This window comes from Phoca vitulina, unplaced genomic scaffold (assembly GCF_004348235.1).
Source record: "Phoca vitulina isolate PV1807 unplaced genomic scaffold, GSC_HSeal_1.0 scaffold16, whole genome shotgun sequence".
In the NCBI taxonomy this organism is placed as follows: domain Eukaryota; kingdom Metazoa; phylum Chordata; class Mammalia; order Carnivora; family Phocidae; genus Phoca; species Phoca vitulina.
This window is the reverse complement of record NW_022589719.1, coordinates 13,028,791-13,049,487: the sequence shown is the minus strand read 5'-3', so window position 1 is coordinate 13,049,487 and position 20,697 is coordinate 13,028,791. Positions and strand designations below refer to the sequence as shown.

Below are 20,697 nucleotides of genomic sequence, written 5' to 3'. Positions count from 1 at the left end.
TTGGACACTTTAGAGGTTCCTGCTGCTTACTTATTTCCATTCTTATCTGTGTGTGCCTCTTTCCGTCTGCTGCTTCTGTGTACACTTTTATCTGACATCAGCAGTCTCGCTCTTTAGCCACACGGACTTCTTTAACATTTTTTTCTGTTTTCTTCTTCAATAAGATGACTAATGATCATACTACCTGAATTTAATGTTTTAGGATTTCCTAAGCCTTCCCCCTTGCCCCTTTTGAACCTTCTGAATTTTAAAGTCTTCATTCCCTAGATTTAAAAAAATCAAAAAATAAAAATAATGGAATATCATGTCATATTTATGTATATTTTCTCTGATTGTTGTTAATGTTGTTATTAGTGTTATAATAAATCCTAAGTGACAATCCTTTGACAACTCCTAAAGAACAATTTTTTTCTCCCACATTAATTAATTTGCTTGCTCAACAAATATTTATTGAGTCCCTACGAGGTGCTGGGGAAACGCAGTGAACAATACAGCCAGAATCTGCCTTCGGGGATGTACTGTACAGCACGCTGACTATAGTGAATACTGCATTGCATATTTGAAAGTTGCTAAGAGAATAAATCTTAAAAGTTCTCATTACGAAAAAACATTCTGTAACTGTACGGTGACGGATGTTAACTGGACTTACTGTGGTGATCATTTTGTAATATATACGAATATCAAATGAATATCAAATCATGTTGTACACTTGGAACGAATGAATGTAATGTTGTATGTCAATTATACCTCAATAAAAAAAAAGAAGAAAGTTGAGGAAATTAAAAAACAAAAAACAAAAAAACCTCTGCCTTGGAATTTACATTCTAGTTGGAAGAGACAAGAGTAGCAAATAAACACTACCTAGTTATACCAAGTAGTAATAAGTGCTCTGGAGAAAAATCAGAGTAAAGGATATATAAGGAGTGTCCTGTTTGGTTGTTCTAATATAAAGATGTGTTGGGAAAGGCCTCGGCAACATTTGAGTTAAGACTTGAAAGAAGTAGAGGGAGCCAGGTGGATATATGTGGCAGAAGGATGTTCCAAGCAAAAGAATAGCAAGTGCAAAGGCCCTGAAACCCTGATGTTACATAAACATACTAATGCTTGGCATGTGTGAAGAACAGCCAGTGTAGCTGGAGGGCCGTGGCCGGGGGACAGTGGTCAGAGGTGAAATCGGAGGCATAGTGAGTGCTGGATATGTGAGGCCAGAGAGGCCTTTTACTGACACATCCCAGGTTTCCCAGTAGTTCCCACATCACCAGCTAGGTGCTCCTTGCTGTTCAGAACTCTCTCCAATATAGCGACTCCTCTCACTGAGTCTTCAAACGTATGAGAGAGAAAAATTGACAGCAGAGGAAGTCAAGACTTTATCAGAGACACTGCTTAAGCAGAATTGAAGTTTCCATGAGATGTTCAACCTCACTGTTGCCCCTATTCTGAGAGCCTTCAGCAAGTTAATTTCTAAGTAGACGCTGCCCCTGGTGATTGAGTTGAAATGATAGATCTTTATAGTTAGGAGTTCAATAGAAGTCTATTAGACCTGACAGTACATGTAAGTTACCAGTAGAGGTCATACCTTATTAATATTTTGGAGTCCTCTTTTCTGTCAGCATATAGATTAATAAAGAATTGTTACTTAATACACTAAAATAAATCTAGTAAAATTTTCTCTTGGGTTGTTAGAAGTGGTCTGTTGGCTGCCTTGTACAAATTATCAACTACCATGTAAAGTGTAAGTACTGCATTAGTGAAACAGACTTACCATTAAGACCACATTGAGCCTTTTAAAACATGTGATATATGTATATACATTCTAGAATCTTGCATCAGCACGTGCATTTATGAAAATACACAGTTCAACTCCATAAAAAATCCTATTTGGCATGTCCAGTTTAGATTCTAGATAAATGAGAATTTGTGTAAAATAAGTATAAAAAACTGATGGAAGTTCTTATCAAAAGATTGTTTTCTCTTTCAAGGAGATGGGTCCTGATGAATATGAAGAGATGGAAGAGGAAGAAGAGGAGGAGGAGGAAGACGACGACGACGATGACTCGGCGGATATGGACGAGTCTGATGAAGACGATGAGGAAGAGAGACGGAGGAGAGTCTTTGACGTTCCCATTCGAAGACGCCGCTGCTCTCGCCTTTTTTAGGGAAGCTGTGCTGATGGAAGCACTGGCATGAATCCAGTTGTTAAATAGATTTCCCAATAATGTAAATAACTAAATTGCTCTCCACACACAGCAGGAAAACTAGCATGAAATATTGTTCCAGGCCCTGGGTTCTATGCGACACCATGTTAGGAATTGGATTGTTTTGGTTTGCTTTGTGTTTTTGAGGAAGAGGAGGAAATGGGAATCTTTTTTTCTTTCTCCCTCTTCTAGAAGTCAGTGGGAGAATAGTTCTCTAGCTAAAGAACAGACATTTCTTTGTTTCAAAATATTTTATACTTCTACAAATATGGAAATGGGAGGGAGTTGTTTTGAATAAGGATTGAAAAATGTAGCAGAAATACCTACACAAGGATAGAGAGGAACTATGTGAATAATTCTGTGAAAAGACTTCTTGCAGTTGTGAATTATTTAGAAATGAACAGAATTTGTAATTAGGCTAATCCATTTAGCGATTCCTATATATTTTGTACTCACAGGGAACTAATTGACTAAATAGCTTGAATGCTAGTTGTTTGTCCTTTCTTAGACAATCTATCCTTGAATTTAAAGGTTTCATCACTACCACCTTGAACTTAAAGTCTTCATCATTATGACCTTGCATTTAGTCTTCAACTCTACCAACCTTGAATTTAATTTAAAATCTTCAACATGACGACCTTGAATTTAAAGTCTTTAATGCTATGACCTTTATCATATTGTTCACAGATGCATCATTTTTGAAATGTAGTGTGTAAAAGTATGTATTGTGTTGTTTATTAACAAGAGTCTTCACAATGTCTCATGTAGTCTAAATTTGTAAATACTGCTTCTGTTTTGTTTCTCCTTTATACACTTGACTGTCTATGTGATAAGTGACATGAGTTTTATGTTAAGATTAAGTATGTTTTCCTGAAACATGGATTTTTTTGTAATTATATAATTGAGAGTTTGGAATGAAATCCTCCAAGTGGCAAAAACTCACATTTTAAAAACGAATTTTGGTTCTGACCCTGTATTTTGTGTAATTGCCTATTTTCCATAAACTAATATTAATCAGCCTTTGCTGTCAGGATGGAAGATGAAATCGATATTCATTGTCCTATTGCCAGAGGCCCATTCAAAGTTATTTCCTGGCTTTGACTATATCCTGTCATATGCCCTACCTTCCATTTTCCCCAAGAATACTTCTTTTTTTAAAGATTTTATTTATTTATTCAGGCTCCCCACTGAGCAGGGAGCCCAACATGGGGCTCGATCCCAGGACCCTGGGATCACGACCTAAGCCGAAGGCAGACGCCCAACCAACTGAGCCACCCAGGTGCCCCAAGAATACTACTATTGTAGGGAAAACTATAGGAAGAGGCAAGTGTATATGGGGTTAAGCATTTTTGCTTCTTTGTCTTTTCTGGTTGACCTCTCCTCTCAGTTCCCACAGTACTCACAATGCCCCAAATCTCCCCTACAACCCCATTCAATTCTTGCTCCTTAGAATACGTCAGGCTTATTTATCCTCTCATCTAAATTCACATCCTCTTAATATGTTGAATGACCTGTTGTTCATACCAAGGTGTGATTGATTAGTTGATAACACGCTTAAGTGTTATTTCATTAGCAAGAATGTGTATTCACACATAGAAGGGATCTAACAGTTGGCCAGCCTATGCTTTTGTGGAGTGAAGGCCATTTCTGGTTCTGAGGTCCCTTGAGACCACTGCCTGTCTTCGACTCATTTATCTAAAGCTTGATGTATCAGGATGAGACCCAATAGCAGCAAATAGCTAAGGGTTATTTTTCTCTTATGAAAAACCAAAGATTAGTTGAGGACTGATAACAGTGGCCCAGTGGTGTCTTCATTTCAGATTCGTTCCAACTTTCTGTTCTGCCATCCTTAGCACAAGGCTTTAATCATAAAGGTTACCTCGTGGTTGCAAGATGGCAGCTGTAGTCATATTCTATTCCAGGAATAGATGGATAGGGAAGGATGATGAGAAAAGGGACAAATTAAATGGAAAGTAAAGTCAAACATACAGCTGGAGGGGTAAACCAACCAGGTCTCCAGCAGTCATGTGGAGAACAGATTGGGGGGGGGGGACGGGTGATGCAGCAATTAACATGGGCAGCATGGAGACCTGGTGTGAAGAACTTGTAATTCCGCAAGTAAGACATGCTTACAGGCCTGAGTTAGGGCAAGAGCCGTGGGAGTGGAGTGAAAAGAGGATGAAATGGTTATCTACAAGAGAAAGTACGTAAGAGTTGGTGATTAGATGTGAGAGAGTAGAAGAAATCAAAGGTGATTGCCAGGTTTCTGGCTTCATTTATGAAAAAAAAATGGAGGAAATACGGTTGGACATTGGAGATGAGATTTGGATACATTTTGAATTCAAGATGCCTGTAGGACATACAGGTTCCAGCAATCAGTTGCGTATGAATATGAAGATTGAGAGAGTGGTCAGGGATGGAGAATAAAGATTTGCAAATTATCTGCAAATTATACATATCCCCAAGGCAAAACTAAGTGGATGCAGTGTCCTCTTCCAGGGAGCACACAGTAACAGTCTCAGTCCAACCCTGGCAACACTCAGGACTGAAAGATCAAGAAGCTGGAAGCAAAACCAGGAGAGGGTGGCATCTCAGAATCCAAGAGTTCCAAGGAGGGAACGGCTAATAGGATGTGTATGAGATAATGCATGTGAAAGAGTTTTGTAAACAAGGAAATACATGTATTCACTGTTTTAAGCAGACACATTTTAAATACCAAAGCAAGTCCTGATTTGAGACTCCCATTTCTACAGAAGAAAACCAAGATTTGGGCACCACCAACTGAAACTCATTCCCTGACATCCCAAAGCCACCAGAGGATCATGGTAGAAGGCACATGTCATAATCGGTTATCATATGATTTCCCTGAATAAAATGTATCTCATGCATTCATGCCAAAAAAAAAAAAGAGACTCCGGCTGCAGCAGGGTTGGATAACCTGACAGCCCCGCCAAGTGGGAGCTTGGCACGGGCACAAGAACGTTTTTTGAAACATCTTAATATATTTTTTTAAACGAAGGGAAAATCAGAAGTCATGGAGCTTCCTATTTTTGTTTCCTGTAACAAATCGGAGGAAGACACTACAAATTTTCCGTTTCAGGGATCTTAAAGGTCTTAATCTATTCGTGGTACGGTGTTTTTCTGAACCTGGGCGGAGAGCCTGAGTCACCCTGCGAGAAGTGGCTGCCCGGCTGCCTGGCCGGAGGTGGTTGGCGGGCCTTCGCTCGGGAGCGCGCGGTGAGTGCCAAGGGTCTGCACACCGAGCTGGGACTGAGGTGACCTTGGACTCGCAGACGCGCGGCCCCCGGGTCCCGGCAGGAGCCTCGGCGGGGGTGGGGCCCGCGGGAAGGGGCGGAGCCCGGCCCACACGGGCTATAAACACGGGCGGGGCGGAGCGCGCAAGCCGCGCGGTGTTAGCAACGGGACCCCGGGTGCAGGCAGGTAAGATCCGAGGCGGGGAGGGGGCCGAGCTGCACCCCCAGCCTGCAGCCGCAGCCATCTTAAGCCGGCGCGTGCGCTCACCGGCATCTGGGCCCGGGCCGGCGGAAACCCCGGACCGACGGAGGTGCTTCGGCCTCCCTCCGCAGACCCCTCCGTGCCGCCCGCGGCCCGCAGCATTCCCGCCCCTGAAGCCCCTCCGCAGAGAGCCCGGCGGAACGCTGGCCTCCTTTGTTAACAAAAAGAGAAGCGCGGGGATGCGGGGGAGGGGGGGAGGGAGAGGGCGCTCTTTACGAAACACCCCAAATTCCGCGCGCCGTGCCCTCCATTGCGTCGGGAGTATCTTCCCGAAACCCCCACCGTGTCCTCGCGTCACTCTGAAGGGAAGCTGTTGTAACTTAGGGAAGAAAAGTCGCGCCTTGAAAGGAGGTTAGCCCGCAACCCCCTCCCCGCCGAGTGGTAACAGACCTGGTCGAGACCGACAAATTTGGAATTGTGGGGGAAAGGGCGGGCCGAAACGGAGACATTCTAAGTCCAAGTCTGGTGTGATGTTTCGTTTGGAGGGGCTACACCCCTCCCGGAGTGTGACAGCGGGATTTTAAAGAACTGTTAACTAGTGGTGTGTGCGGTGGTTTCAGGAGAAGTAGGCGCTCCCCGGGTCCTAGAAATGTGCCAGGTTAACATGTTGCGTTTCTCCCCTCGCCGCCGCAAGTGCACGGTGTCCGGGAAACGGCCCCTCGCGGGGGGCCTGCAGCAGCCCACACCGACTCCCGCAGGCCGCGGATCCTGACGCTCTGCCCGCGGGAGGCCCCGTTCGTGAAATCGTACACTCCTGTGGGGGGCACCTCGTGAAGGCGCTAGCTCCGCGCCTTGCGCAGCGTGTCCTTTTTGAGGGTGTTTTCCCTACTCTCGGTCATCCGCTGTGTCCATTCTGAAGGCGCCGCCCGCTGTGACCAGCTGATTCTTTTAAAAATCGTGTTCTTACCGGGTGGTGACTTTCCTAAAGAGGCCAGGGGGTCCCAGCGGAGACCTGGCTCCCCACCCGTACTCAACTGCAATACCTCTACTTCTTTCTAAGCAGATCAGCCCATACATTTTGCAGATTTAGAGACACAGCGCCTCTGTCACGTTAGCTTGTGATAATAAACAATTTCTGAAATGGAGGGAGAGACTTCAAACACGGTAGTTAACCCAGAGATTACTAGGTGTTCAGTTCTCGGGGAAACGCTTCTTTTCTACCACTTTGCCCTGCCTTGTCTGGCTTAATCTGTTGGCTCTGGAATCCACCTAGAGTCAGGTACAATTTGAAGCCTGCTATGCGTGAGAAGTGGTGAATTTGCACTTCCCGACCGAGTTCATGTGTCACAGAGTAGTGGTCAGGGGCCTGGGCAACGGACCAGGGTTTAAACCTTGGCTCTGCTCTTTACTGGCTGGGTAATTCTGAGCAAGGTATTTAACCGCACCTTCTTATCAGTAAAATAATAGGCCTTAATTTCTAGGGTGTTATAAGAACTAATGGAGATAATTCGTGGAAATCAGTTTGGCACCTGTTCGTGGAGAACAACGTGGCTGTTAATATTTCGCGGACCGTTGTCATGACCCCACAGCAGCTGTTGCTGTTCACCACGGGGCCATCTCACTCCCACTTCTTTTTTTTTTTTTTAAAGATTTTATTTATTTGACAGAGAGAGACACAGCGAGAGAGGGAACACAAGCAGGGGGAGTGGGAGAGGGAGAAGCAGGCTTTCCGCCGAGCAGGGAGCCCGATGTGGGGCTCGATCCCAGGACCCTGGGACCATGACCTGAGCCGAAGGCAGACGCTTAACGACTGAGCCACCCAGGTGCCCCTTCACTCCCACTTCTTAAGGAAGGCACACAGACCTCAGAATGTTCCTTGAGGGGGGTGGCAATATTTCTCAAACTGTGGATATTTACTCTGGTGGCAAATGTATAACCCCAGGGTAGGTAGGGAGTAGCCTTCCGGAGGTTCATCCATGCCTGCAGCTTTTGTATTTTCCAAAACAGAAACTCCTGAGCGAGAGAAGCCAGGCGGGGAGCTGGCAGGGTGCCGAGGCCCGGGCCACTCACGGGCGAGGGGAGAGTGGATGGGGCTCTTCCGTGTCCCTCATCTGGCTCCGGGCAAAGGGCACGGGGTGCCAGCAGGAGGTGCTGAGGCCTCTTCCCCATCCATTAGGGTGCGGAGACCTCAGGACACCCACCTCTCAGGGTCAGGGACCAGGAAGAAAGATCCACGATCCGCAGGTCCTCGGAACGGGAGGTGCAGTAGACATGCCTGTCTGAGTCAGGGCAGGAGGCCTGTGGTTGGTAACATCCGCCACTTCCCTGGGCTTGGCTGTGTCTCAAGCACATACTGTTTTCTCTCACTGAGTCCTCACGGTGTTGGGAAGCACCTCAGCGCCTGCCCCTTGTCATAGCTGAGGCAAATGTGGCTGGGGGCAGTGACGCCTGCACCCCTCACGGCCTCACTGTGCAGGGCTGCTGAGGGCAGCTAACCCCCTGCGGGGCCGGCGGGAGGCGGGAGGTGGCCATACGGAGGCTGTTGTAGATTCTGAAGACGCCAGAGGGAAGTGGGGGTTACTTGTAAAGAAAGGCCAGGCTCCGTTTGATTTTCTTCCTGTTTCCCCACACATCAGAAGGCAACCTGTCTCTTTCCTCCGGGCCTGACCTGCTTGGTGTTTTCTTCTTTGGGCAAGGCCAGAACCTGTTCTTTCTGCTTTTCAACCCTCGCCTGACCTTGATCAGCCAATTTCTGAGCAGCAGATGACCTTCAGAGGTATAGGGATGACATTCCTAACTGAGGGGCGGTGGGGGCTCGCCCAGCAAGAACCCCTGCTGTCTGCGAGGCCGGCCGGTGGGGCTGAGAGGAGGAGAGCGTGGAGCACCCTGCTTTAGAGGCGCTCTTGCCTCCTTGTTTCAGGGGGTGGGGTCAGGGAAGTAGGGGCGGGATTGGGAGACCCGAGGCTTAGACTTAGACAGTGAGAACCTTCTCTGTGTTTTGGCTTCCTTGTCAGGTGAAAGGAGGGGTTGAGGCATTTCAGCCCTCCCGTTTCCTCCCCTGATGCTCCCTGCCACACATGTAGGCGTAAATGTAAGGGGACTGGTCATCAAAGTTAGTGGGACCCCTCTTTACTTCCCCAGAGGGGAGGAGGTGACCAAGGCACTGTCTCCATCACCCTGGCTAAGGTGGGGAGCCGGAGCTTCTGTGCATGCTAAACTTTGCCTCCTGTTCTGCTGCGGAAGGCCTGCTGGTGCCCTCCAGACTCACCCCTGGGGTCTGACACACGTGGTGGCGTGGCCTGCAGAGGTGGCCCTTGCTAGGCCCCCCTGCTCCGCCAGCAGCTTGGGGCTGGGCCCGCAGAGTGGGAATTGTAGTTGCTGTATTAAGTATTTTTCTCACATTCTCATTTGACTCAACAACCCTTCTGGGGAAGAGAGTGCCACCCCCACTGCATGATCGTGACCACTGTGGCTTGGGGGGACTGAGGTTTATTCAAAGGTAACTGTTTATTCCTGGCCACCCAAGGTGAGAGCTGGGGCAGGGCCCGGGTATTGCCGACGCTTGGCCCCGTGTGCGTTGACGCCCCATAGCTGCCCCTCCCACCAGGACGGCGAGCATTTCTTCAGTAACCTGAGGTTTGGGGGCAAGAGGAGGGACCAGGAGAGCACCCTGGTTCATGGCACCCCAAACCACTTCTTGCTCTGCTAGCTCCTTCCCTGTGTTTCCTGAAGGCTCCAGGCCTTCCAACTGTTGGTTTCTGAAATAGCCAGCAGTCCTTTGTTGGTGCGTGACAACCCTCTCCGTCCCTTCCTTCCAGATTCTGTGGACAATCACCATGAGAAGCAAAGGAGGATTCATCCTGCACCTGCTCGTCCTGGCTGTCCTCTGCCATTCAGGTGAGTGGTCCAAGGGGACGTGGATCCAGACCATCTAGGTCAGCTTGATCATAAGCTTCGTTTCTCTCAGGCCTCAGGAAGACGGAGCAGATGCCCCTGGCCTCGGACCTGGCTTTGCTTCTTTTGCCTTCCAGTGTAACAGGTCCAGGGCCGTGTGACCGCTCCTTCCTGCATTACAGCCGTGCCCTCCTTGGAGCACCTTCCTCAGTGACAGCCCGACCTGGGTGACAGAGTAGCTTTTCGGGGGGAGCAGGGCAGGGGGTACACGCAGCAGCTGAAGTTTCTGCCTCTCGCCAGCTGTTGGGGACCCCAGTGGGCGCCATCTTTAGGGTGCTGAGCTCCGTGCGGGGGCGTCCGCCGTGTGGGGGTGAGGACGACGGCCCTGGGAGCAGCGGTGACGGCTAGCTCACGGCACTCGTGTGCTGCCGCCCTTCCCAGTGTTTCGTACACACCCGCTTACTGAATCCTCCTGTCAGCGCCATGGAGTAGCTCCTGGTTTTGCCATCATCTTATAAATGACCAGACTAAGGCCCAAAGAGGTGAACTAATTGTAAAATGTCACACAGAAGTGGTGCAACCTGAACTTGAGCCCCAGATGGACTGGCACCCGAGTGGCTGCTCCGAACTCCTTCCCCAGTAGTTGTGTGTTCCTGAGTCTTAGTTCTGTAACGGTAGAGACACCTCTGTTACTGGGGCGCCTGGGTGCTCAGTCAGGTAGACTGACTCTTGATTTCGCCTCAGGGTCGTGGGATCAAGCCCCGCATCAGGCACCCCACGCAGTAGGGAGTCTGCTTCTCCCTCTCCCTCTGCCCCTTCCCCTGCTCCCTCACTCTCGCTCTCAAATAAATGAATAAATCTTTAAAACAAACAAACAAAAAACCCCACCTGTGTTATTTGCTTTGCTTCATGATAAAGATCAATTTTTTTTCTGCCTCTGTCCAGTTAGTTCTGCCAGTTTTTCAGGGTTTTTTGGTGGGGGAGAGGCAGAAAGGGAGGTAGCAATGCAATGAGCAAGGAACAGATCTCTGCTGTGTCAGAGCATGTCTTGGATATTATTAGCTTTAGCAGCTCCCATATATTGAATTCTTTCTGTGTCCTAGGGACTGTGCCAAGCCCCGGTCTCACTTAACCCTTCCAGCCACACCATGAGGGATCATGGTTGTTCTTCCCATTTTACAGTTGAGGGAACTGAAGCAAAGAAGGAACTAGCCCAAGGACACATTTGAATATGCTCTGCCTTTCGGAGAAAAAAGAGCCGTCATGACCCTCCCTGCCCACCTCTGTCACTCCCAGCCGGGGCGGGGCAGGTGCTGTTGTGGCTTCATGACCCTCCCTGCCCACCTGTGTCACTCCCAGCCAGGGCGGGTGCTCATGTGGCTCATGCCTGTGACAACATGACGTGACTGTCTCTGTTCTTCTGCCTGGTGTAGTCCCTGTGGGCGGAATCGCCCGGTGATGCCCGAGCTCCAGCAGCCGGCATCTGCTCACAGAGCAGGATTGGGTTTGGGGCCAGCAGCTGCTCTGTGACAGGTTCCCAGCCCTTGCACAGAGAGTCAGGGTCTGTCTGGAGCATGAGCGCACCTAGGGGAGACGCGTCCCTGGCTGCTGCCTGGGCTCTGAGGAAAATGCAGGGGCATCTTCCTCTCACCTCTGTTAGCCCAGAGTCGGATCCCTGCACAGTTTGTGCTCTTTCCTTCTCTTTCCCGCTCTGGACCGTTAGAAGAACGTCATGGTTGGGGCACCTGGGTGGCTCAGTCGTTAAGCGTCTGCCGTCGGCTCAGGTCGTGATCCCAGGGTCCTGGGATCGAGCCCCACATCGGGCTCCCTGCTAGGCAGGAAGCCTGCTTCTCCCTCTCCCCCTGCTTGTATTCCCTCTCTCACTGTGTCTCTGTCAAATAAAAAAAAAAAAAAAGAAGAACGTCATGGTTAAACCAAGCTTGGGTTTCAGCACCAATGGCCTGGGTTTGAGTCCCAACTCTCATTTGTAACGTGAGACTTTGGACAAGTTAGTTAACATTTTAGTCCTGTTTTCTCTTCAAACATGGGGCCGGAGATCACTGAGCCTACCTGTCATAACAGTTCTGCAAAGATCAAGAGCTTAGCGTGGAGGCACACAGGATCTCTGCACGCCGAATGAACATGTTAGCTGTATTTCTGCCCCCCACAAGTTCCAAGTGTGAGCTTTGGTTCATCTGTCAAGAAGCCAGAAGAGGTCTGGCTGTAGCCAGCAGAAGAGTCAGTCCTCAGAACAGCCTTTTCAGATGGCCCTCCCCAGTATCCAGGCTAGAACATTCTTCCCTCTTTCATCCTCCCCTCCCACGCAGGTGTACACATCTGGAACAGGGAGGGGACTACAGAAAAATCGCATCTTTGTCCCTTCTCATGGTGGCCCCCCTTCACACAGGCACGACTAACGCTAACTAACATTGGGAGGGAGGAGGCAGAGTGGGCTAACGGAGCCTGGCCCCTGGGTGTGGGGGCTGGCTCCGGCCATGCTGCTTTGGGTGTCCTTCGGTGTCCTTGGGTGAGCCACTTCACCTCTTCAGGCATCTGTCATCTGCAAACAAAGTGGGTGGGGGAGCTTTTTTTGGACTGACATTTCAAAGGTTAATCTGGAACCTTCCCAAATCAGAGGGTCCTCTGCTAGGTGGGATTTCACACCTGTGAAGGCAAGCATGGCCATTTTATATGTTATAGAGCGCTTGACTCCTGTGGTGCTCAGATAGTGAGGAGCCACTTTCTTCTGGCCTTCTGGAAAATTCCCCTCCCTGCGTGATGAATGTAGGCTTTGGCCTTAGAACTAAAAGTCAGCTCTTGGGTTCTAAAACCCACACTGGGTCTGGGTTTAACCATGACATTCTTCTATGAGATTTTACATATTTCGTCTTTGAAAATGTCTTTTCACACAGATATGTACTGCCAAATAACTGAGTATCAGTCTAGGAGAATGTGATCAAAAAGAGCATATTCATGGCCTGGAAGGCATTTATAGAATTCTGTTAGTTTTTTCTCGGGGTAGTTTCCTTTTAATATGTCATTACATTGCAGATTAAGCACTTCTTTTTTTTTTTTTTTTATCACTTCTAGTTGAAGGCAAGAGGAAACTTCTCAATTGCATGGTTATGTGGATTTTGTTTTTTGGGCTTTTGGTTTTTTTTTTTAAATTTTATTTATTTATTTGTCAGAGAGAGAGATTGAGGAACACAAGCAGGGGGAGTGGGAGAGGGAGAAGCAGGCTTCCTGCTGAGCAGGGAGCCCAATGTGGGGCTCGATCCCAGGACCCTGGGATCACGACCTGAGCCGAAGGCAGACACTTAACTGACTAAGCCACCCAGGTATCCCAGTTATGTGGATTTTGAAATATGGAAATTCCTTTTGCACTTGTATCAGGGTCCAAAAAATGCTGCTGGAACTGTAGCTTGAGGTTGGGAAAATATATCTGCTACAGGTTCGTATGGGAACGGAAGCAGGCTATGAGTTGCCGACCTCAGCCTCATACTAGTGGCGATGGTGGGCTCCCTTCTGCTGCCAGGGGTGGGGGGCAAGTCAGTGGAGATCTTACAAGCGCTGACAGGGTGTGTTCTTGATTCTAGGTCATAGCCTGAAATGTTACACCTGTCCTGACAATGTTGCGTGCAATACCACCACCGTTTGTTCGCTTAATCTTGATGCGTGTCTTTTGGTCAAAGCCGGTAAGAGCCTGCCCCTTCCCCGTCTCCTCAGGGTAACAGGATGATGAGGGCCTGGGAAAAAATGTGTGCCACGCTTATTCTCATGAGACCTGTATTCAACAAGTAATGGTTACCATCTAAGAAATAAAAATAAAAGCACCCTTCAAGGTTATTCTATTTTTCTACCCTCTACCACAAAGTCCTTCCAGGGGCATCATTAGGGAATGCTGAACATGTCCGGTAAACTCATAAAAGGCTCGGGAGACCCACAGGTTCAGAAAAACCTGATAGAAAGGAGGAGAAGATTGATTTCCCCAGAAAGGAGAAATCCCTCAATAAGTAAGGACAAATCAGAATTACCCTGTCAGAGTGGACGATCTGATCATTTTGATGTAAAGTCCTAGAATGTGGGTAACATTCCGAGCCCTACGTATGCAAGGTCCTTGATTCTGGAGGGGGACCACGATCATTCATTGTTAATGTAGAAAGCGCAGTAAGGCCCCTGGAGAGAATGTAGCCATTCGTCCCACAGATATTTGAAAACCAGTTATGTGTGAGCACATATGTCAAGTTAACCTTGATCATCTGTGTCTCTTGGACCCCTCCCCAACTACAAAAAGTGTAATTTCCAAATGAGAGAATAAAGGCAATATTATGTGTAGAGTAAGAATTAGATTTGCAGTTAGGAGCTCGGAACTCCAATCTCTGTCCTGCCTCCAGTAAGTTCTCTCTGCCTGTGTTTTTTGGTTTATGAAATGTGTGTGTTGGACGGTAGAGGTGAGGAGGAGTTGTAACAAGTGGACCACTCTGGTGGGGGACGCTAAGAACAGGTTCTTTAGGGTAGGGATGGGGGTCCCAGGGGCTAAATGAGAACTCTGTACTTTCTGCTCAATTTTGCTGTGAATCTCAAACTCCTCTAAAGGATAAAATCTATTTTTTTTGAAGGATAATTTTAAAGGATAAATATTTTTCTTCTTATGAACTTAAGTCCCAAAACTTCAGCTTGACATGTGATGATAGCAGTTCTTGAAATACAGACATTCTGACCTTACAGTAAGACAGATCCTACCAGAGCACCTCAGTCCCCCTCCAGCTGGGATTGACATCTCCTGGGAGAGGCAGGGCACACTGTCGTCATAAACACGAGTGAAAAGTCAGGTACTCCGGTGGAGAAATCGTTCCACTACTCTAGCTACGCCCTACCCTCTCCCCCACTGTAAAAGAGGAATATTTCTCTCCCAGGGTCAGTGGGACAGATAGAGGAGAAAATGGGTATGTTGGTGCTATACAGAGAGTCTAGAAGAGAGGAGGCAGGTGTTAGGTGTTCATTCAACCACTATTTACTGGTGTCCCAGCCTGTCCCAGAACTGTAAACCATGTACTTAGACTGTGGCATAAGCCTTTGGTGACGGCACCGAGTGATCATTGCTGGAATGACCTTATGAATAAGGGGCGCACGTAGAGGTGCCAAGAACAATGAGGGACTGTTGCTTGGTGAAGTTAGACTCAAACTAAGTCTTCAAAGAGATCAGGGATGATGCGCCCAGCAGAGAGAAACTCTTAACATTCTGGGGACTCTGGTAATCCACCTTATTTGGGTAATTCTGCTAGTGGCTTGGTGAGAAGCTCACCATCATAGGTTGTTATGCAAATGAGATCATTGAAGTAGAGTGCTTGGCTCACTGCAGGCCACGTAGTAAATGATTCATTCATTGGTAGCAATTATTAATAAACTACTATCTGCTTTCTCTGGGCTGTTAGGCTCCCCCAGTTAAAATTCTGGTCACTTGAATGTTTTTCCAGCTCCAATTCCTGATTAGGATTACATAAAGCAGTAACTTGTCCTGTTCAACAGCATCCTCTAGTTCACTAGTAGAAGCATCCACTTAAATACTTATGACCCAAGAAAGTAGAGTCACTAGAACAGTCTGTGGCCTCTGCCACTTGACCAAATTTCATTAAAATCCAGCCCAAGCGCTCATCCCCTCCGAGGGGGAGGATGAGACAGTTATATCTGCATTATAAATGTAGTTTTGTTCCCAGCTATGAATGAAATGAAGTTAGTTACAACAAGCCCTTAATAAGGAAATAGGCATATGTATGGGTTTTTTTCTTTCCAGCACAGAGGATGAGAGAGTGATCCCAGGGCCAGGACCATCCCTTCTCTGTTGGGGTGTCCCCAAGCAGCTAGCACACCGTGGTCTTGGCACACAGTTATTTTTGGAGAGGAAAATTGACCATAATGCCTCTCAACCAGCACACTGTTTTTCCCTTAACATCATTTTTCTGAATAGTCAAAAACCACAATAAGATATTTGGCATAGATATTTTGGGCCTTTATTTTTCCATGTGTGCAAAAGTTGGACCATAATGGCATTTTTTTTTTTTTTAATTCTTCCTGTATTACTGAATAGTCCAATGATATTTAAATGAAGTTTAAAATATTTTGAAAATAAATCCATCCAATGACTTAAAAAAAAATCTCAATCCATACAGAAATATATAAATGAAAGATAGGCTTCTGGGAAGGCAACACTGTTAAGCTCCTTGGGAATCTTTCCAGAGAAAATGAATGCATTTACCCCCAGACACACACTTCATTTATGCATATGGCCCCCATTCTACATCCTGGTCTGCATCCATCCTATTGAGATAAAACTCACATACCAGAAAATGTACATTTTACAGTGTACTGTTCAGTGGCTTTTAGTATATTCACAGGGTTGCACCACTATCACCACTAACTCCAGAATATTTTCGTCCCAGAAAGAAAGCCCATACCCATCAGCAGTCACTCCCTGCCCCTCCCTCCCACATACCCTAACAGTTACTAATCGACTTGCCATCTCCATGGATTTGCCTGTTCACTTACTGTGAACTGAATCATACAGTGGGTGTGGCCTCTGTGACTGGCTTTTTCCACCGAGCAGAGTGTTTTTAAGGTTCACCCATGTCATGGCACGTGTCGGTACGTCCAGTCCTTTTTGTGGCTGAATCACACTCCGTTGCGTGGAGCGACCACATTGTGTTGATCCATTCACCAGCCGACGGACATCTGGGTTTCCACTTGGTAGCTGTTGCAAATAATGCTGCTCTGAACATTTGTGTACAAGCTTTCGTGTGAACGTAGTTTTCAGTTCTCCTGGGTTCACATACTTAGAAGTGGAATTGCTAGGTCATATGGTAACTCTTTTTTGGGGCGGGGGGTATAGTTGACACACAATAGTAGAGTAGTTTCAGTGTATAACTTAGCATTTGACAAGTGTGCGCGTGCTGCTGTGTTCACAAGCGTACCCATCCCGTGCCCCTCATACCGCTGTCCCGGTAGCGTTGACTGTATGTCCTATGCAGTCTGCCTGCCCGTGACCTGCGTTCCATAACTGGAGTCCTGGATCTCCCTCTCCCCTTCACCTGTTTTTCCCAACCGCCCCCCTCCTTCCCTCTTGGCAATCACCAGTTTATTCTCTGTATTTATAGGTCTGATTCTGCTGTTTATTTATTTTTTAGATTCCACTTATGAGTAGAATCATACAGGATTTGTCTTTTTCCGTCTGTACTGAGCATAGTACCCTGAGTCTGTACTAAGCATAGTACCCTCTAGGTCCATCCATGTATGTTGTCTCCAATGGCATGATCTCATCCTTTTTTCTGGCCATGTGATATTCCAGTGTGTGTGTGTGTGTGTGTGTGTGTGTGTGTACCACATCTTTATCCATTCATCTACCAATGGACACATGGGTTGCTTCCATGTCTCAGCTATTGTAAATAATGCTACTATAAACGTAGAGGTGCATGTATCTTTTCAAATTAGTGTTTTTGTTTTCTTTGGGTAAATGCCCAGCAGTGGAATTACTGGATCATATGGTATTTGTAACTCTATTTTTAACTTTTTGAGTAATTGCCAGACTTCTCCAGAGTATCAGCACCATTTTGCCTTCCCCCCAGTGGTGGGAACGGAGGTTTCCAGTTTCTCCACTTCCTTGTCAACACTCGTTCTGGGTGTGAAGGGAAGCTCATTGCGGTTTTGATTTGTATTTTCCTAATGACTGATGATACTGAACATCTTTTCATGTGCTGATGGGCCATTTGTATATCTTTTTTTGAAGAAATCTCTGCATCCTTTGCTTATGTTTGTATTTTTATTAATGAGTTGTAAGAATGTTTTCTATATTCTGGGTACTAGACTCATCATATATATGATTTGCAAACATTTTCTCCCTCTTTGTGGGTTGTCTTTTTGTTTTCTACAGTGCCCACTGATGCACAAAAGTTTTTTATTTTAATGGGGTCCAATTTATCCATTTTTCTACATTTTTTTTTTTTTAACTCAGACTCCACTTCAACACATGCAGGCCTGTGTCCTTCCTTTTCTACCTGGATTTCCATTGTATGGAACTCTACCCTTATTTCTTCAAACGTTTCTTTAGTAATGGACTGATTTTTGTCTTTTAGTTTCTTGCTGTGACAGATGGTGATGCCATGACCATTCTCGAGCATCTACCTTAACCTTTTTCACAAGTAACATCATAAAGTCAATTCTAGACGTAGGATTGTTGGATCAAAGGGAATATGGGTTTAAAAATCTTAGCAAACCTCTAAAACACCAGCGTGATTGGTTATTGCACCACAAACTTTATGGGCTCTGATGAACCTTTGTTTTTAGGGAAAAGTTCTACATCTTGAGCTGTATCATCATTTGCTCAGTCGTTCCCTAGCCCAATGAGGGTACCTGTTGTCGCCCAGAAGTCTCTACTTCCATGAGTAGCTAAGTTCTAGGAAATAGAATCGAGAGGTCAAAGGCAGGTACCGAACTGTACCCGCGGGCTTGCTTACCCTTGTGTGTGTCTTTCCCCCACAGAGCCAAACCTTTTTTACCACCGCTGTTGGAAGTTGGATGATTGCAATTACAACTTCATCTCCAAAGCCTTGGGGCTGGGGAAGCTCAAGTACAACTGTTGCCAGCAGGACCTGTGTAACAGGAACGCCGCGGCCCCGGGCGCCCGCAGCACGGCTCTGCTGCTGAGCCCCCTGCTGGCCGCAGCCTGGACCCTTTGGCTCTAAATCAACACCGGGAGGCCTTCTCCTAAACCGTCCGTTTCTGTATATTTCTTATTTCCTTGGCTGCTGCCTTCCACATTTTTCACCTGGATCCCGCTGGGCAAGACTAAAACTAACTCGAGCCGCGTGGTTAAGAGAGAGACTCTGAGAGACTTTGAAGACCAGTCCCGCCGGCAGCGAAGACCTGTCAGAGGGACAAAATGTAAGGGTGAAGCATGCATGATCTGAGCTAGGTCACATGCTTCTTCCTCGGCTTTTTGCAAGAGCAGCCTCGCTGTGACAGCTTGAGTACCTTAGATTCTCTGCATGCCCTGGTCATTTCCCCTCCGATGGCTGGGAGGTAGTTATTAAATACTCTGATCAGTGCTTTCGGGGGGGGGGGGGGGGGGGGGGGCAGGGGATTCTTTTCAACAGCCTCTCCCAGGGAATGCCTTCATCCTCTCCCTTCATGGCCCCCTGTGCTGCCATGCAGGCCCGACCAAGCTCCCACGTGTGGGCTGTCGGTCAGGCGCAGTGAGAGTCTCAGCGCAGGGGGAGGGGGGGGCGGTGATCGCAATGACCTTTGTACTCTCAACTAGCAGGTGTCTGGCAGGGAAGGAGGGGAGCTTCCCACACAGCAGGGTATGGAACCCCCAGGTCTGTCTTCCGAGAGCTAGCAGTTGGCTAAAATCCAAGTTTTCCTCTGTTCCTCAGTTGTGAATGGGCTTTGCTGTCTTCACTAGAAAAAACAAACAGCATATAATTATGATGTGTTAAAACTACCCCCCTAGGGGCGCCTGGGTGGCTCAGTCGGTTTAGCGGCTGCCTTCGGCTCAGGTCATGATCCCAGGGTCCTGGGATCGAGCCCCGCGTCGGGCTCCCTGCTCAGTGGAGACTCTGCTTCTTCCTCTCCCTCTGCCTGCCTCTCTGCCTACTTGTGCTCTCTATCTATCTGTCAAATAAATAAATAAAATCTTTTAAAAAAACAAAAAAAACCCAAAACTACCCCCCTGACTTTTGTTTCGGATTGGTGGAGTATCTTGGCTTTGTCACCCACAGTCGAAGACTAAACGGTGGGACATTCTTTGTTAAAAATGACTCGCAGTATTAAGTGTGCCTACTTTAAGTAGTACTGGTCGCAGGTCTCTTCCTCTGTGTCTGTGTACTTTATGAACACAAAGAGAAGAGCTCTGGGGCTGCAGCTTGGGACCTCCAGATGCCCTCGTAAACAGCAACAGGGGTGTGTTTTTTCCTGCCGACACCTAGCCTGTTGACCCCTAGCTGACTTAGCCCAGTTTGCAGAGGAGACATTTGTCAGGGTTATTAACATAATCACAAATGTTGAGGCTTTTGGAAGCTCTCCCGGTTTCCTAAATAGTGATACACCTTTTCAGGAGGGTAGAGTTTTACTTTTCTTGTGGGTGTTGCTGAATAATTCTCAAGATCCAATAGATGTAAGGACACTTGTACTCTTATCATCTTGGCTGTCTTTAACAGCATAGCTTGACTTTTTGCAGCTGAAGGTGGGATTTCACGAATAACATTTTTTTAAACCCCTTGATCGTGTAATCTGTGCGACAAACTGGAATGACGGATGTCTTTCCAAAGATAAAATGTAACCAAGTGCATGAGTGTGATAACTGGCCCAGGAGGAGAGCAGCATCTGCGGTGTGCCCAGTGGTTGCAGCTAGTAGAAGAGAGCCTGGGCAATGTCAGCTTTCTCCTGTGGACGCCCTTCCTCGAACAGAGACAAATTGGGGCTTCCTCACCAAAACCTAGCATTGCCTTGGTGCTCTGGGTTCCTCACTGGCTCGGTGTCTTTCCTCACATTGTCTTTCATTCTCTTGTCCAAGACAGAAGACCACATGGAACTCTTTGCTCAGGAGGCTTCCTTCTGCCTAGGGTAGTACGACCGTACCCACGGCCGCCGGCTGATCAGCGCAGTGCCTTTCACATAGGCCTTTAGGAAACAGAACCAGTTTTGACTCACTCACACAGAAAATGAATCTGGGGGACCTTTTGAGGGAGAATCCAACCAGACTACAAGAAGCCAGGATTTGGGTAGTTCCAGAACGCGCTCTCAACATTCGGATTCCAGAGTGTGACTGTCTGACTGCTGTCTTGGGTCCTGCGCCCACACTGGGGTCAGAGAGCACGAAGAAAGGGATAATTCTCTAAAGCAGAATCTGAGTGCTGCTACGTGGGGAGATGGGGAGAGGGCTCCTGGGAGTTGAAATCAGCATGGTCATAATGAATGGCCTTAAGCTTTGAGGTTTCTTTCTGTAGAAAGTTACTATGACTCACGCTATGGACTGAGCATTGGGTGTCTTGACCCAAAAGTAGTCCTGCAAAGGCCAGGTGACTGGAGAGTCAACAGCTTTTGTATGGCTTTATAAGAACTTTCATATTGGGTTTAATATTGGGTGGTCATACCCCCATCG

The 20,697-nt window shown here is 47.4% G+C and overlaps 2 protein-coding genes across 3 annotated transcripts in view; both read left to right on the top strand.

Annotated features, from left to right (window-relative positions):
* FBXO3 (F-box protein 3) overlaps positions 1–3,152 on the top strand; it is a 32,695-nt gene extending 29,543 nt beyond the window's left edge. Inside the window, exon 11 of the mRNA XM_032413889.1 lies at positions 1,980–3,152. Within this exon, the coding sequence (XP_032269780.1) occupies positions 1,980–2,156 (177 nt within the window). The 3' untranslated portion in view covers positions 2,157–3,152. The remainder of the gene's footprint in view (positions 1–1,979) is intronic.
* Positions 3,153–5,103: 1,951 nt separating this feature from the next.
* CD59 (CD59 molecule (CD59 blood group)) lies at positions 5,104–19,118 on the top strand. 2 transcript variants are annotated; one of them, XM_032414905.1, is made up of 4 exons: positions 5,104–5,432; positions 9,470–9,548; positions 13,142–13,240; positions 18,078–19,118. In XM_032414905.1, exons 2-4 carry the CDS (start codon positions 9,488–9,490, stop codon positions 18,278–18,280), a joined length of 363 nt encoding a protein of 120 aa, XP_032270796.1. In that variant the 5' UTR covers positions 5,104–5,432; positions 9,470–9,487; the 3' UTR covers positions 18,281–19,118. The 2 variants fall into 2 exon arrangements, with proteins under 2 accessions (XP_032270796.1, XP_032270795.1); XM_032414904.1 differs by lacking the exon at positions 5,104–5,432 and adding an exon at positions 5,484–5,636.
* Positions 19,119–20,697: the final 1,579 nt, after the last annotated feature.

What these genes read in the sequence shown, in the direction of transcription:
- CD59 (XM_032414905.1), top strand. Translation starts at nt 9,488, where the DNA reads ATGAGAAGCAAAGGAGGATTCATCCTGCACCTGCTCGTCCTGGCTGTC. An exon ending in GGCTGTCCTCTGCCATTCAG is followed by an intron (nt 9,549 to 13,141) that starts GTGAGTGGTCCA and finishes TCTTGATTCTAG; the next exon opens with GTCATAGCCTGAAATGTTAC. An exon ending in GTGTCTTTTGGTCAAAGCCG is followed by an intron (nt 13,241 to 18,077) that starts GTAAGAGCCTGC and finishes TTTCCCCCACAG; the next exon opens with AGCCAAACCTTTTTTACCAC.